We start from the raw sequence: 13,488 nt of genomic DNA on the forward strand, positions 1-13,488 counted from the left end.
GTCTCTGCCTCTCTCTGTGTCTCTCTCATGAATAAATAAATAAATAAAATCTTGTAAATAAATAAATAAATGCACTGCATGTTTAACCTCTCTCCATGTTTTTGATGTCAGATTTTTTTTTGATGTCAGATTTTATTATCTTTTTATTTTGTATATTTTTAACTACTTAAGATAGTTATAGTTATTTTTACTATTTTTGGTTTTTAACTTTCATACTAGCTTCTAAGTGGCTGATCCACTATCTTGAACATATATTTACTAGTGAGATTTTTTTCTTTTATATGTTTTCTTATTTCTAGTTATGACATTTTCCTTTCCAATTAAAGAAGATCCTTTAACAGTTCTTGTAAGGCTGGTTTTAGTGGTGATGAACTCCTTTAGTTTTTGCTTATCTGGGAAACTCTTTATCTCACCTTTAATTCTGAATGATAACCTCGTGGGGAAGAGTGTTCTTGGTTGTTAAGTTTTTCCCTTTCAGCACTTTAAGTATATCCTGCGACTTTCTTTTGGCCTGCAGTTTCTGCTGAAAGTCATGACCAGTGTAAGATTTTAAAGACTGCCTCCCATGCTGTTTATCTTTTTAGTTTATCAAATGTGAAAAGAAAAACAACAGCCATATCGTTAATCAATATATATGTCATATAGTTATTTTTTTAAAGGAGAAGCTACTTATAAGGCAATGTGGAAACAGAGTTTATTCATCTGTTATTAAACATGTTACACATTCCTTTAGAACACCAATAGAGCAATAAATGTACATTTTAGAGAATGTAAAACAAATTAAATCGTAATTAGTTTTTACTTCTTTTGCCTTGGCAAGACTGGAAGTATGAGTCACTGGTTATGTTTACAAAAGGACTAATCAGGAAGGGAAAAACAGTTTTGGTATAATATAGATTTTCCATTCAATTTGTGTTCTGGGCTGTGCTCCAAGAACAAAGCTCATTCCTTTTTGAAGATCCTCTTGGCTTCTACTCCTTCATATGTGTAAGTCTGAAAGGTGTTAACAAACATAGAAGGATTTGTCATAAGATTTAAGGTTCAATTAAGGAAAATATTAGTATTATTATAGCTTTGAAATGATATAGTATTTTTTTCTTAGTCTTGATAGCAACATTTTATACAGATACAGGATATACCACTTAAAAACATGGTTTTTGGTTTTTAGTCACATATTTTTAGTTAAAATTGTCATTGATATATTTTACATCTATATAAGTTCTCTTCAAGAAATAGGCAATAGAAAATACCTATCTTTTAAAAATAAGATTTATGAGAAAGGTAATACTTTATTTGTTAAAGATATAACTCAGCAATCAAAATACAAAATAATTATTATGTAATTACTTTTGTCTTTAAAAAATAGCTATAATCTTTTTATAACTCACCTGCACAAGTTCACCACCTATAATTTCTCGGATAGCATTCAGTTCATTTCCATTGTCTACCCGTTTGAATTTTCCAACAAGTTTATTTCCCTCTAAGTTCCAAGTACCCTATAAATGTAAAATAAAAAAAAAAATAATACCAAATAGCTTTTTTTAGAGTCTTACATATGAAAAAAAATAGAGTCTTCCATATGTCAAACACTGTTCTGCGTTTTATAGGTCTACTTCTCAGTCTTCACAATGACCTTATAAAGTGGATATCACTATCTCCGTTTTATGGTTGAGAAAACTGAGACATAGTAGTTCACTTAAAGTCACAGAGCCAGGATTGAACCTAGGCTTTTGGGGCTCTAGAGTACATGCTGGTAACCATTACGCTAGTCTCACTCGTTTCCAAATGCTAAATATTAAGGTAGATGAGCAATGCCTCCCTTTTCTAAATCTTTCATGTTAAAAAGAGTGTCCTAAATTTAGTCATGGCTCAACTTAGTTTCATAAAGAGCCTAACAACTTTGTATATGTTTTAATTTTATTATTGTTGTAATAATTTAAAAAGTCCGGGTGCCTGGCTGGCCCAGTCAGTGGAGTGTGCAACTTTTGATCTTAGGGTTATAGGTTTGAGCCCCATGTTGGGTGTAGAGATTGCTTACAAATAAAATCTTCAAAAATAAATAAATAAATAAATGGCCACAATTGATCAAATATTTGACAATTTGTCATTACAAACATATAATTAACTAGAATATCCTGAGGACAAAAAAGATTTTAAAAAGCCAGTTGAAAAACATCACTACCTAAAATTTCTTGTCTTAAACATTAAAAGGTATATTCCCGGGACACCAGGGTGGCTCAGCGGTTTAGCGCCTGCTTTCACACCCAGCACGGGATCCCAGGGTCCCAGGATTGAGTCCCACATCAGGCTCCCTGCATAGATGGAGTCTGCTTCTCCCTCTGCCTGTGTCTCAGCCTCACTCTCTCTCTGTCTCTAATGAATAAATAAATAGAATCTTAAAAAAAAAGGGGGGGGTAGTGCAAAGGGGCTTCTGACTTCCAGGACACAAATGCAAATATCACCTTCCAATAAATAAATAGATAGATAGATAGATAGATAGATAGATAGATAGATAGATAGTATATTCCCAATAACCTACAATGTAGCATCAGATTTTTCCATTTGGCCACTCATTCATTAACTAATTTATTCATTTATTTTATTATTTCAGTGTATTTATTAATGACTATTATGTTTTAGATAAATCTAAAAGCTTTTGTTGCTATCATGTAAGTTAAGTTGAAAATACTGAGCTTTAGTTTTCTTTATAAATAATAGGTCTATACTTAATTTTCTGAAGGATGTTTTTCTAATTCTTATTCTTATTCATACAGATACGAAAATAAAAATATTAGATTTAAATATCCTACCAATTTGTGCGGCATGTAATGTGGATAGACTCTATTGACTGCTTCAGTAAATGAAGGAGGCTTAACATTAAATCTATCCAGGGACAGAAACATACTATTTTAGTATCATGTAGATAAATCAAGAATACATTGCTTGTAAAAAAGTTTCTTACAGTGAGTTCAGTTCCATCTGCTAGACTGTAATTAAAAGTGACACCAAGCTCAAAAACAATTTCAATGGTACGAAAAGTGCTTGATTCCTTGACGGTGAATTTATTTCCTTCTTGTGTAATTGTCAGTTTCAAATTGTCATGAGTTGCAAGCTTCCTTTTCACCACATTAATACCTGCAAAGCAAAAGATGTTGGAGAAAATAAAGTCAAAATGCCATAGAAAGTGTTTATTTCAAAAAGTTCTATTTTATTTGTTTATGTATATTTTGAGGGTGGGAAGGAAAACCTGATAGCATTGCCTTTGCACAAGAGCATTCAGATTGCCTGTTGCAAAAAAATTTCAAGCTTAGTCAAATCAAGACTAGTGATTCAAACTATCTTTCCAAAACTTATGAAAAATTAAATGAAAAACAGAATTGAATCTTGAATTGAGTAATTTTAATACAATTATCAAACTTTTTGCTTCAATGTTAAGTAAACTAAGTTCCAGAAATGTAGAACATAGGATTTAATATATTAATATATTTATAAGGAACTTTAATTCTGCATAAACAGTATTTTTTAAACTTTTTTTGACTTTTCATAATGGCTTTATTTATTTTTTTCCATAATGGCTTTAAAAATTTGAACTTAATAATTCTCTTTGCTTTGTGTTTCATTTCTCTCACAAAAACGAGAAAATTGGCAAAGATTTCAGTGAAATTTATTATTGTAAGAATGTACAAATCCCATAAATTTCAACATGGAATTCTGGAACTATAAGATATAATTGATGCAAATTTTGTTTTTGGGGAATGACTCCAATTTGTTTGCACATCCTGTGCAGTGTATGAGCTGCCAGGGTATTAGAATAGCTATTAAAGTTAGTTAAATTATTATTAATTTTTAAATATTTATTCATGAGAGATACAGAGAGAGAGAGAGCGAGAAAGGCAGAGACACAGGCAGAGAGAGAGGCAGGCTCCATGCAGGGAGCCTGATGTGGGACTTGATCCTGGGTCTCTAGGATCATGCCCTGGGCTGAAGGCAAATGCCGAACCCTGAGCTACCCAGGCATCCCAAGTTAGTTAAATTAAAACCCACAGAGAAACCACATGGAAACATAAGATTATTCCCCAAATTTTGTATGTCGGAGGAAATGAGAATTAAGTCCAATTTATTTAGAACTGCCAATTATTATAGAACTTTTTTCCATTACTCTACTATATGATCTTTGTTTTTCCACCCTCTAGTTTTCCATCCTCAAAGTTTTGAAGTTTTCATAATGCACTTCCATATTTTAGAGTTTTGAATTTTTCATTATGCACTTCCAGGTTTTGCTCTCTAAACCAAAAAAATACCAGTTTTCAATGATATAGGCACAAACAGCAGTTGAAGAATGAAACATACCTGGATCTTTTCTGTTTCAGAGAACTCAAAGAATCTTTTCTCCCACTACAAAGACTAGGTAGTTTTACTAATATAAGAAGTAAGAATATTATTTTCCCTACTCTGAGCCATCACACATCCTGGATCCTCACCATCAGAACAGGAACCATTCCCTAAACCCTGAGGTTTAGAAGGAATTAGAAAAATGTCTGTAAGGAACAAAATAACAAGCCACTAAAGAAATAAGCCCTTACCCATTTTTTCCATGAACTTGTCATAGTTCTCATTCCGGTCTATCTTCCAAGTACCATCAAAAGCCATGATCTCCAGTTGAGTCAGCCTCTAAGCAATCAGAGATTCAGGTCTGTCCTTAGGAGACAATTTATTCTATTTTCTTATCTTAGAACCAACTTCATACTGTGATGTGGAAGTTTAAAGTTTAAAAGGTCACCTAACTACACTAATGCCCAGCCATTGTAGTTTATCTTTCTATAAATTTCTTAGTTCCTCTCCTGAAATTCAACTGAATTGCAGTTGACCCTTGAACAACATGGGTTTGAAGTGCATGGATCCACATATATATGGATTTTTTTTCAATATATACAATACAATATTGTAAATGTATTTGCTCTTCCTTATTTTTTAAATATTTTCTCTAGCTTACTTTACTGTAAGAATACAGTATGTAATACATATAACATACAAAATATGTAGGAGTTTTTTGTTTTTTAAAAAGATTTTATTTATTTATTCATGAGGGACACAGAGGCAGAGACATAGGCAGAGGGAAGAGCAGGCTTCCCATGGGGAGCCCAATGAGGGACTTGATCCTAGGACCCCAGGAACAAAACCTGAGCCAAAGGCAGACGTTCAACCACTGAGCCACTCAGGTGCCCAAAATATGTGTTAATTGACTGTCTATGTTACCAGTAAGACTTCTGGTCAACAGTGGACTATTTAAGTTTTTGAGAAGTCAAAAGTTATATAAGGATTTTTGACTGCATGGGGGGGTTGATGCCCCTGATCCCCATGTTGTTCAGGAATCTACTATAAAACATGATAAACAATACTTATTCTGTCTCCAACTACAATTTGTGAGTACATTTATTTCAAGAACTAGAATGTATACTCTGAAAATAAAATTTTCTGCTTACAAGTTCAAAGTGCACACTACATTGGAGGTAACACAATTTAGAACATATATCAAATAACATCTGGTATATGAGACTATTAATGACCTATCCCTTTTTTACAATAGCAATTACCTTGTAAAGTTAGATTTTATGACCAAATATAAATAAAAAGTTAAAGTTAATACAATATTGAGACTGAAGATTTATTCATGTTGCTAATATGTTCTTTTGCATTGTGTTTTATTGTTTTATTGTGTTTTATTTTATTTATTTGCATTGTGCCAGGAGTTTGGTAAATATCCTGGTACCTGGTACAGTGCATGGCACATAGTAGATACTCAGTAGGTTTTTACTTTGGTCTTGAATGGTGATAGGCCTCTGAGAAAAATTTTAAGATGTAGAAGTGTAGTTAGATAACCCAAAAACTTCCATAGGAGAATCAGTTTTAAACATCTGCCATGTACAGAGAAAACCAAAATCAGATGTCAGCTATGTCATTAATTAAAACTATTCCTTTGTTTTGCTCTTATTCCCTCTCATCTCCAATCCTGGTACAATCAGAAACTAAAACTCAATATGTATATGGGACAAGGCTAAAAAGATAAAAAGACAAGAAGATCACATGTCTCTCCTTTCCCCCACTGCAGGCTTTGAGCCTGGAGCAGGATTGAGCTGGTGGAGGAAACACATTAAATTACTCTGAAGTGTAGAGTTTTGATTATTAACTAGTTGGAACATATAATTTCTAAAAAGAGACAGTTATTGTGAATAAATGTGACCAGGGAAACTCTTATCAACTAAAGGTCATTAGAGAAGCAAAAGAGCATGCCGAAAATTTTATTCAGGGTTGGAGGAAGGATGTATCTAACATGTGAATAGAAAATTGGGGAATAGAATTGAGTTTTTAATTTCTGTTTTAAGTAGGCTCTATGCCCAGCATGGAACCCAACACAGGGTTGAACTCACAACCCTGAGATAAAGACCAAAATGAGATAAAGAGTCAGACACTTAACCAACCAAGCCACACAGGCACCCTTAGTTTTTTTTTATTTGATTGCATCCATTGGGCACTTTTTCAGTGGAGTTGCCCACTTATTATTTTATCAAGTAAGTGCTTTAAAAAGCAAATGACCTTCTGTTAGCTCCATTATTTCATTAATGGGGAAAAACACATCAGAACATAGAGAATGGGATAGGGAGAGGGATATTGAGAGAGAGAGAATGCAATTTTAGAATAATAGAAGTCCTTTACATTTGTAGCTAACCTTATGAAAAAAAAATTACTTGTCATTGTTTTTCTCCCTTTTGTCAAAGGTAATGAAAACTTCATCATTTGGAACCATCATCGTAGTATACTTTCAACTTGAGAAGAGTAGAAAAGTTCATGGTTACCCTAAAGTCAAGGACTGGTCTCTTAGGTAATCAATCCACTACTTATGGTTTATTTGTGAATTTAGAAGGCCATGAATAATGGATCCAATATTTCTTTCTAGATTAGAAAAATAGTTATATCTGGTCACTGGAATAGAAATGTGGTACAGTAAAATGAAGATGTAGTTTAGAAACAAAAAGACTTAAGTTTCAATACTGCCTAGCACCCATTACTGTACAGGAACTTGGTGAGATTGCTCTATTTCTCTGAGTCTCAGTTTCCTCAGGTATAAAATGAAGAAAATAATAAAATCTAATACATAGGGTTTATTAACAAATTATATAAAGCACACATCTGAGCAAGACTTCAAGTAGACATCAAGTCCTCAGTAAATCTTTCTCCCCTCATTCTCTGAGAAAGAAACTCCAACAGTCATAATAAACTTTGAGATAGATGCTAGGTCCAAGCCACTTTAATTTTTATAAATAAAATCCCTGTCTTTCTGATGTTTATTAGAAAGTCATCTAATAGTTGTTTGGGTATTTCATGACTTATACTCATGATTAACTTGGGACTGGGTATGACTTGGATTTGCCTGTTATGGATATAGCATGATGCTTTGGTCCCTCTAGGAATGTATCTATCTACCCTGTAATCTCATGACTGAAATAAAAGTGCCTGCCCCAGTTAGTAAGGTGGGGAGTGTTGTGCCCAAGATTGCGAATCCTAGAAACCACCAAGGAGCCGACACGGATGCAAACACACGAGGGTTTATTTACAAGCTCGAGCTTGGGTCCAAGTATAACCCGACACAGCGGAGCAGGGACTTGGACCCCAAGACTAAGAGGCGTAGCAGCTTTATAGGGGCCAGTGGCCAATGGGATACGCAGAAAGTTGCACAGTCTTGTCGGTCCACATGCAGGTGGCCAATTGAATTACATTTTACCCTAAAGTATCCATTTGAATTGGCCTATCACTGAGCCAATTTCCGATTAGGGTGTGCCCAGCGGCTTGACTAGGGTGGGGCAGCGCCTTAAGCAATAAGGTCATGTAGGGGCCATACAGGAGGTGGCGGGTGCAGCACAAAATTAGTCCTGCTCTGCTTGTCCAGGGGTAGGGGATTTTTGTCAAATTTCCTGGGTCCCACAGGGAGGAAGAAACAAGAATGGCTTAAGTCAATTGGAGAAAGACAATTACAGTATGGTTTCACTCATATGTGGAATATAAGAAACAGCACAGAGGATCATAGAGGAAGGGAGGGAAAATTGAGTGGGAAGAAATCAGAGGAGACAAACCATGTGAGACTCAACTCTGGGAAACAACTAAGAGTTGCTAGAGGGGATGTGGGGGGTGGATGGGTAATTGGGTGATGGATATTAAGGAGGGCACAAGATGTGATGAGTACTGGGTTTTTTATACGCAACTGATAAATTATTGAACACTACATCTGAAACTAATGATGTACTATATGTTGGTTAATTGAATTTAAGTTAAAAAACATAAAAGAATGGCTTCTTGCGCTTGTTCACCTAATAGTGTCTTCTGCCCTACGACCCAGCAATTGCACTGTTGGGGATTTACCCCAAAGATACAGATGCAATGAAATGCCGGGACACCTGCACCCTGAGGTTTATAGCAGCAACGTCCACAATAGCTAAAATGTGGAAGGAGCCTCGGTGTCCATCGAAAGATGAATGGATAACGAAGATGTGGTTTATGTATACAATGGAATATTACTCAGCCATTAGAAACAACAAATACCCACATTTGCTTCAACGTGATGGAACTGAAGGGTGTTATGCTGAGTGAAATAAGTCAGTCAGAGAAGGACAAACATTATATGTTCTCATTCATTTGGGGAATATAAATAATAGTGAAAGGGAATAGAAGGGAAGGGAGAAGAAATGGGTAGGAAATATCAGAAAGGGAGACAGAACATAAAGACTCCTAATTCTGGGAAACGAACTAGGGGTGGTGGAAGGGGAGGAGGGCGGGAGGGTGTGGGTGAATGGATGATGGGCGCTGAGGGGGGCACTTGACGGGATGAGCACTGGGTGTTATTCTGTATGTTGGCAAATAGAACACCAATAAAAAATAAATTTATTATTAATAAAAATAGTGTCTTCTAAACTTAGTCTTGTCTCCTGGCCACCTTGAGTTTCCTAGGAGGAACAGGATGGGATCAGGTAAGTAAATAGCACTTGGACTCATGCCACCCTACTAACAGAATGGACATGTTAAATTTTTCAGCTTCCATTTATCAGTGGCAGTCCCTGTTGTCTTTGGAGTGGCATCATTGGATTTTTCAAATGACTAGATCAAATTTTTAACATTATACTTTTCCTTTTTCAGCTTCCCAACTCTGTAGCTTCTCAATTCTTATCACTCACCTGGACCCCACCTAGAAAAAATTATACAGAACCTATGGACCAAATTCCCTATAGACAAAGTTCCCCACAGACCTCTCCTACTGATGATACAATTGAACCACCCAGCTGAGGGCCGACACAGTTCTTTCTTTTCTTTTTCTGATAAAGCTAGAAGACTTAGGGTCCTGCAGTTGGGAGAGTGGGTGGATCAGGTACATGTGTGCATGTGGGTGCAGATGCTCTTTCTCTGGTCTTGTAGTCCATGTTAACCACTGAGTAGTATGGAAGAAGTGGAAATCAGCAGAAGCTCCTGGTGATCCTTATCCCTTTGCTGCAGGGGATTGTACAACCTAAATTCATAACATGGCTTATGAGGCCTTTACTCTTATTGCCTGTCTCTTGCCATTCCTTACTATATCCAAAGGTCTGAACACACTTAACTTCTTTCAATCTCTGGTCACTTGAATGTGGATTCTTTCTGTTGTGTCAGGTCCCAGCTTGGTCATTAACCGCTCTGAGAAGCCTATCCTGAACCACAAGTGGGTCAGTAAGCCTACTTCTCCCAAATGTAATGACCTTCTTAAGGTCTCATAAAAGTCATGAAAGACAAAAACAGCTGATTCATAATAGCCAAGGAAATATTAGTATCATCATGAAGACCAGAGACATCATGAGGAAGGGCAGTACAATGTTTCAAGCTCATCTCAAAGAAATAGCTCTCTAGAGATCACAGAAATCCTTTCATGTCATTGTATAGTAGGAGGGAACATTTTTCTAGAGTATTTAAAAATATATCATTTATGGAAAACAGCAAAAAAAAAAAAAAAAAGAAAGAAAGAAAACAGCATTTTCAGGCCTTTTCTAATCACCTCAGAATTTCAATCCCAATTTGTTTAACTTTTACATGTCAGGGAAAAACAGTGGTCTCTATCAGGCCTGTGGAAAAGGAGGATTTGAGGGGCCCATTAAAGGAGCAACAAGAAGTCTTAAGATTACTCTCTAATCCCTAGCAGTGGATAATGAGAAAGAATCTAATGTTTGCCTACAGAGACCACTTCATTCTGTTTTAACCATAATCTTCATAATATTTTAGAAATATTAAGACCTGTTAAATTATGTCTTAGATTTTTGAACCTGACATGACTGGTTGGATTTCTTCCAAAAAGACTGTAGAGTTATAGCAGTGCATAGCAGGACATCTGCCATATAATGGCAGGTATGGCTTGCTAATTGTCGTTAATAACAGGACAGCCATTTTTTGGGATCCACACAAGACAGTTGAATGATCTTGCATGAAGGATTTAAAACTCCTTCATCTTCTGCCTTCTTTGTAATCTTATTCCCAAAATGATCAGTCTCCTCAAGCAATTTAGATGGAAGGTCACTCATCTCCTATGCTCCTCATACCACAAACAGTGGAAGATGGGTTTGCATTATTTCAGTTCTCCACTGCCCCATCCAAACCATTTTGTTTCTGTTACCCCCCCCCCCCCATTTTAAAGAAGGTTTCTTCTTTTGAGATCATTTCCTTTTGGCTATCACTTTCCAGCTTACTTCATCATAGTTATCTGCCATTTACCCCGTCTATCATTATCTACCGTCTGTCCCCATCTAACATTGCTATATACCATCTATCACTGAAGATCTTGACATCTGGCTCACGGTCATCCTCTGTGTCCTGCCATTATCCTGGGTGACCTCAACGTCCACGTAGATAAGTTATTTGTCACTCTGGCCTCACAGTTCCTTAACCTCATCTCTAGTAACCTTTACTTCTGTTACACTTTATCCACTTACATCCACAGCTATAATCTGTGATTCGTGTTTACTCACTAGAGTTGTTCCTTCTGTAAAATGTAATATGTGACCCTCTGACCACAACTCTCCATTATCTCAATCTTCTTCATTTTCTCACATATCTTGGGAAAAAACTTGGCTTGGAGAGAATATTAGTCAGTTCCCTTTATTTTCTCCCATATTGAAGCCCCCCCGGTTGCTTTACATTCTCTAATCAATATCCTGTTGCCAATAAAAAGACTCTCTTACACATTCTCCCTGCACCAACCCCTGTGCTATCACAAATGCATGGTTTCTAGTCTCAGCTATATTGTCCACACTGCCTGGCAAGACTTTTCTGTATCCCAATCAACTCCCCCCTCATTTTATGACAATATCTTTAACCATTCTTTTTTTTTCTATCAAAGGTGGAGTTTTATTCTTTTTAAAAATTATTTTATTGCAGTACAGTTGACATGCAATGTTACATTAGTTTCAGGTGTACAACACAGTGATTCAGCAACTCTATACATTATGCTATGCTCACTATAAGTGTAGCTACCATCTGTCACCATAAAACACTATTACTATATCATTGACTATATTCCCTATGCTGTGCCTTTTATTCCTATGACTGGTTCATTCTCTAACTGGAAACTTTTATATCTACTCTTCACCCATTTTGCCCATCCTCCCAACCCCCTCCCTCTGACAACCACCAGTTTGTTTTATGTATTTATGGGTCTGTTTCTGCTTTGTTTATTTTATTTTTTAGATTCCACATATAAATGAAATCATATGATATTTGTCTTTCTCTGTCTTTTATTTTACTTAGCATTATATGACCTAGGTTTATCCATGTTGTCTCTAATTGTAAGATCTCATTATTTTTTATGGTTGAATAAAGTTCCATTGTATCTATCTATCTATCTATCTATCTATCTATCTATCTATCTATCTTTCTATCTATATTATATCTTCTTTGTCCATTCATCAATCGATGGACACTTGGGCTGCTTCCCTATCTTGGCTACTGTAAATAATGCTGCAATAAATATAAGGGTGCATGTATCTTTTCAAATTAGTGTTTTTGTCTTCTTTGGGTAAATACCCAGTAGTGGAATTACCATATCATATGGTGTTTCTTTATTTTTCTTTTAAAGACTTTTTTTAAAGTAAATCTCTACACCCAATGTGGAGGTCAAACTCACAACCCTGAGATCAACAGTTACATGTTCTACCAACTGAGCCAGCCAGGTGCCCTTCATATGGCATTTCTATTTTTAATTTTTGAAGAACCTCCATACTGTTTTCCACAGGGGTGCACCAATTTACCTTCTCCCCAACAATGCACAAGGAGTCTTTCTCCATATACTCACCAACACTTGTTATTCCTTGTCTTTTTGATACTAGCCATTCTGACAGATGTGAGGTGATAGCTCATTGTGGTTTTGATTTCCCTGATGCTGAGTGATGTTAAACATCTTTTCATGTGTCTGTTGGCCATCTGTATGTCCTCTTTAGCAAAATGTCTATTCAGGTCCTCTGCCTATTTTAATTGGATTATTTGTTTTTTGGTGATGGATTTCATCTTTTTCTATTCTCTTCTTTCCTTGCCTTCAACAAATGACCTACACATTATTCCACAGGGGAAATAAATGGTCAAATAAGAATTCCCTCAATTCTTGCCTTCTCACTTTCAATATTACCTATTACTTTTTTTACTCCTATAAATTCTTTTACCCACTTACTCAACAAATATTAGAATTTCTACCATGACTTAGACTCTATACTTAAGTATAGAAGAATGAATGCATACAGTTTCAGTCATGAGGAAGCAAGGCTTAAAATTTTAATAGTGAGGCACATGCAAAGACTTTTTCCCCCTTCATCTTCATGTTTCCCCCCCTCTCTCTTTTATTTATTTAGCTGAGGTTGGATCTTTTCTCCTCCACTTCAAAGTGGCCAAGTTTTTCTCCTTTTAAGAAATGAAAAGAACTCTCTGGATTCTTTTGATGTTTCTAGAAACTACTCAGTCTTTCTCCTTTCTTTTGTAGCCAGGCTTCTTGAGAAAATAATCTATACTTGTATCTACATTCTTCTCTTCCCTTAGTGCCTCAATCTACTGCAATACCAGCTTTCATTTTCATCACTCCACGAAAACCACTCACTGAGATCATAGGTGAATCTTTTGTTACCAAACTCTGTGCACATATCTTGGCCTTTATTTTATGTCACTGCAGCATTCTAGACCATTAATTCTTCTGCCTTTGAAATTTCTCCTTTTCATTTCCTGACTTGATTCTTTCTTGACATTCATCTTAATTCTCTGAATACTGCCTTCGAGGCTCTTCCATAGGCAGTTGTTCCTCACTTTACACCTTGTATTTATTGCTTCAACGTGGATGGAACTGGAGGGTATTATGCTGAGTGAAGTAAGTCAGTCGGAGAAGGACAAACATTCTATGTTCTCATTCATTTGGGGAATATAAATAATAGTGAAAGGGAA

The 13,488-nt window shown here is 35.8% G+C and overlaps 1 protein-coding gene across 3 annotated transcripts in view; it reads right to left on the minus strand.

Annotated features, from left to right (window-relative positions):
- Positions 1–669: 669 nt before the first annotated feature.
- The window catches only part of FABP2 (fatty acid binding protein 2), a 31,970-nt gene continuing 19,151 nt past the window's right edge, over positions 670–13,488 (minus strand). For 2 of the 3 annotated variants that reach the window (XM_049104895.1, XM_035709782.1), the window contains 4 exons: positions 4,584–4,671; positions 2,963–3,135; positions 1,389–1,496; positions 670–993 (listed from right to left, as the gene is read on the minus strand). In XM_049104895.1, coding sequence (XP_048960852.1) covers positions 943–993; positions 1,389–1,496; positions 2,963–3,135; positions 4,584–4,650 — 399 coding nt within the window. In that variant the 5' untranslated portion in view covers positions 4,651–4,671 and the 3' untranslated portion in view covers positions 670–942. Of the gene's footprint in view, positions 994–1,388; positions 1,497–2,962; positions 3,136–4,583; positions 4,699–13,488 lie in introns of all 3 variants that reach the window. The other variant, XM_025466021.3, reaches the window with a different exon arrangement.

Source organism: Canis lupus, chromosome 32 (genome assembly GCF_003254725.2).
Source record: "Canis lupus dingo isolate Sandy chromosome 32, ASM325472v2, whole genome shotgun sequence".
Classification (NCBI taxonomy): domain Eukaryota; kingdom Metazoa; phylum Chordata; class Mammalia; order Carnivora; family Canidae; genus Canis; species Canis lupus.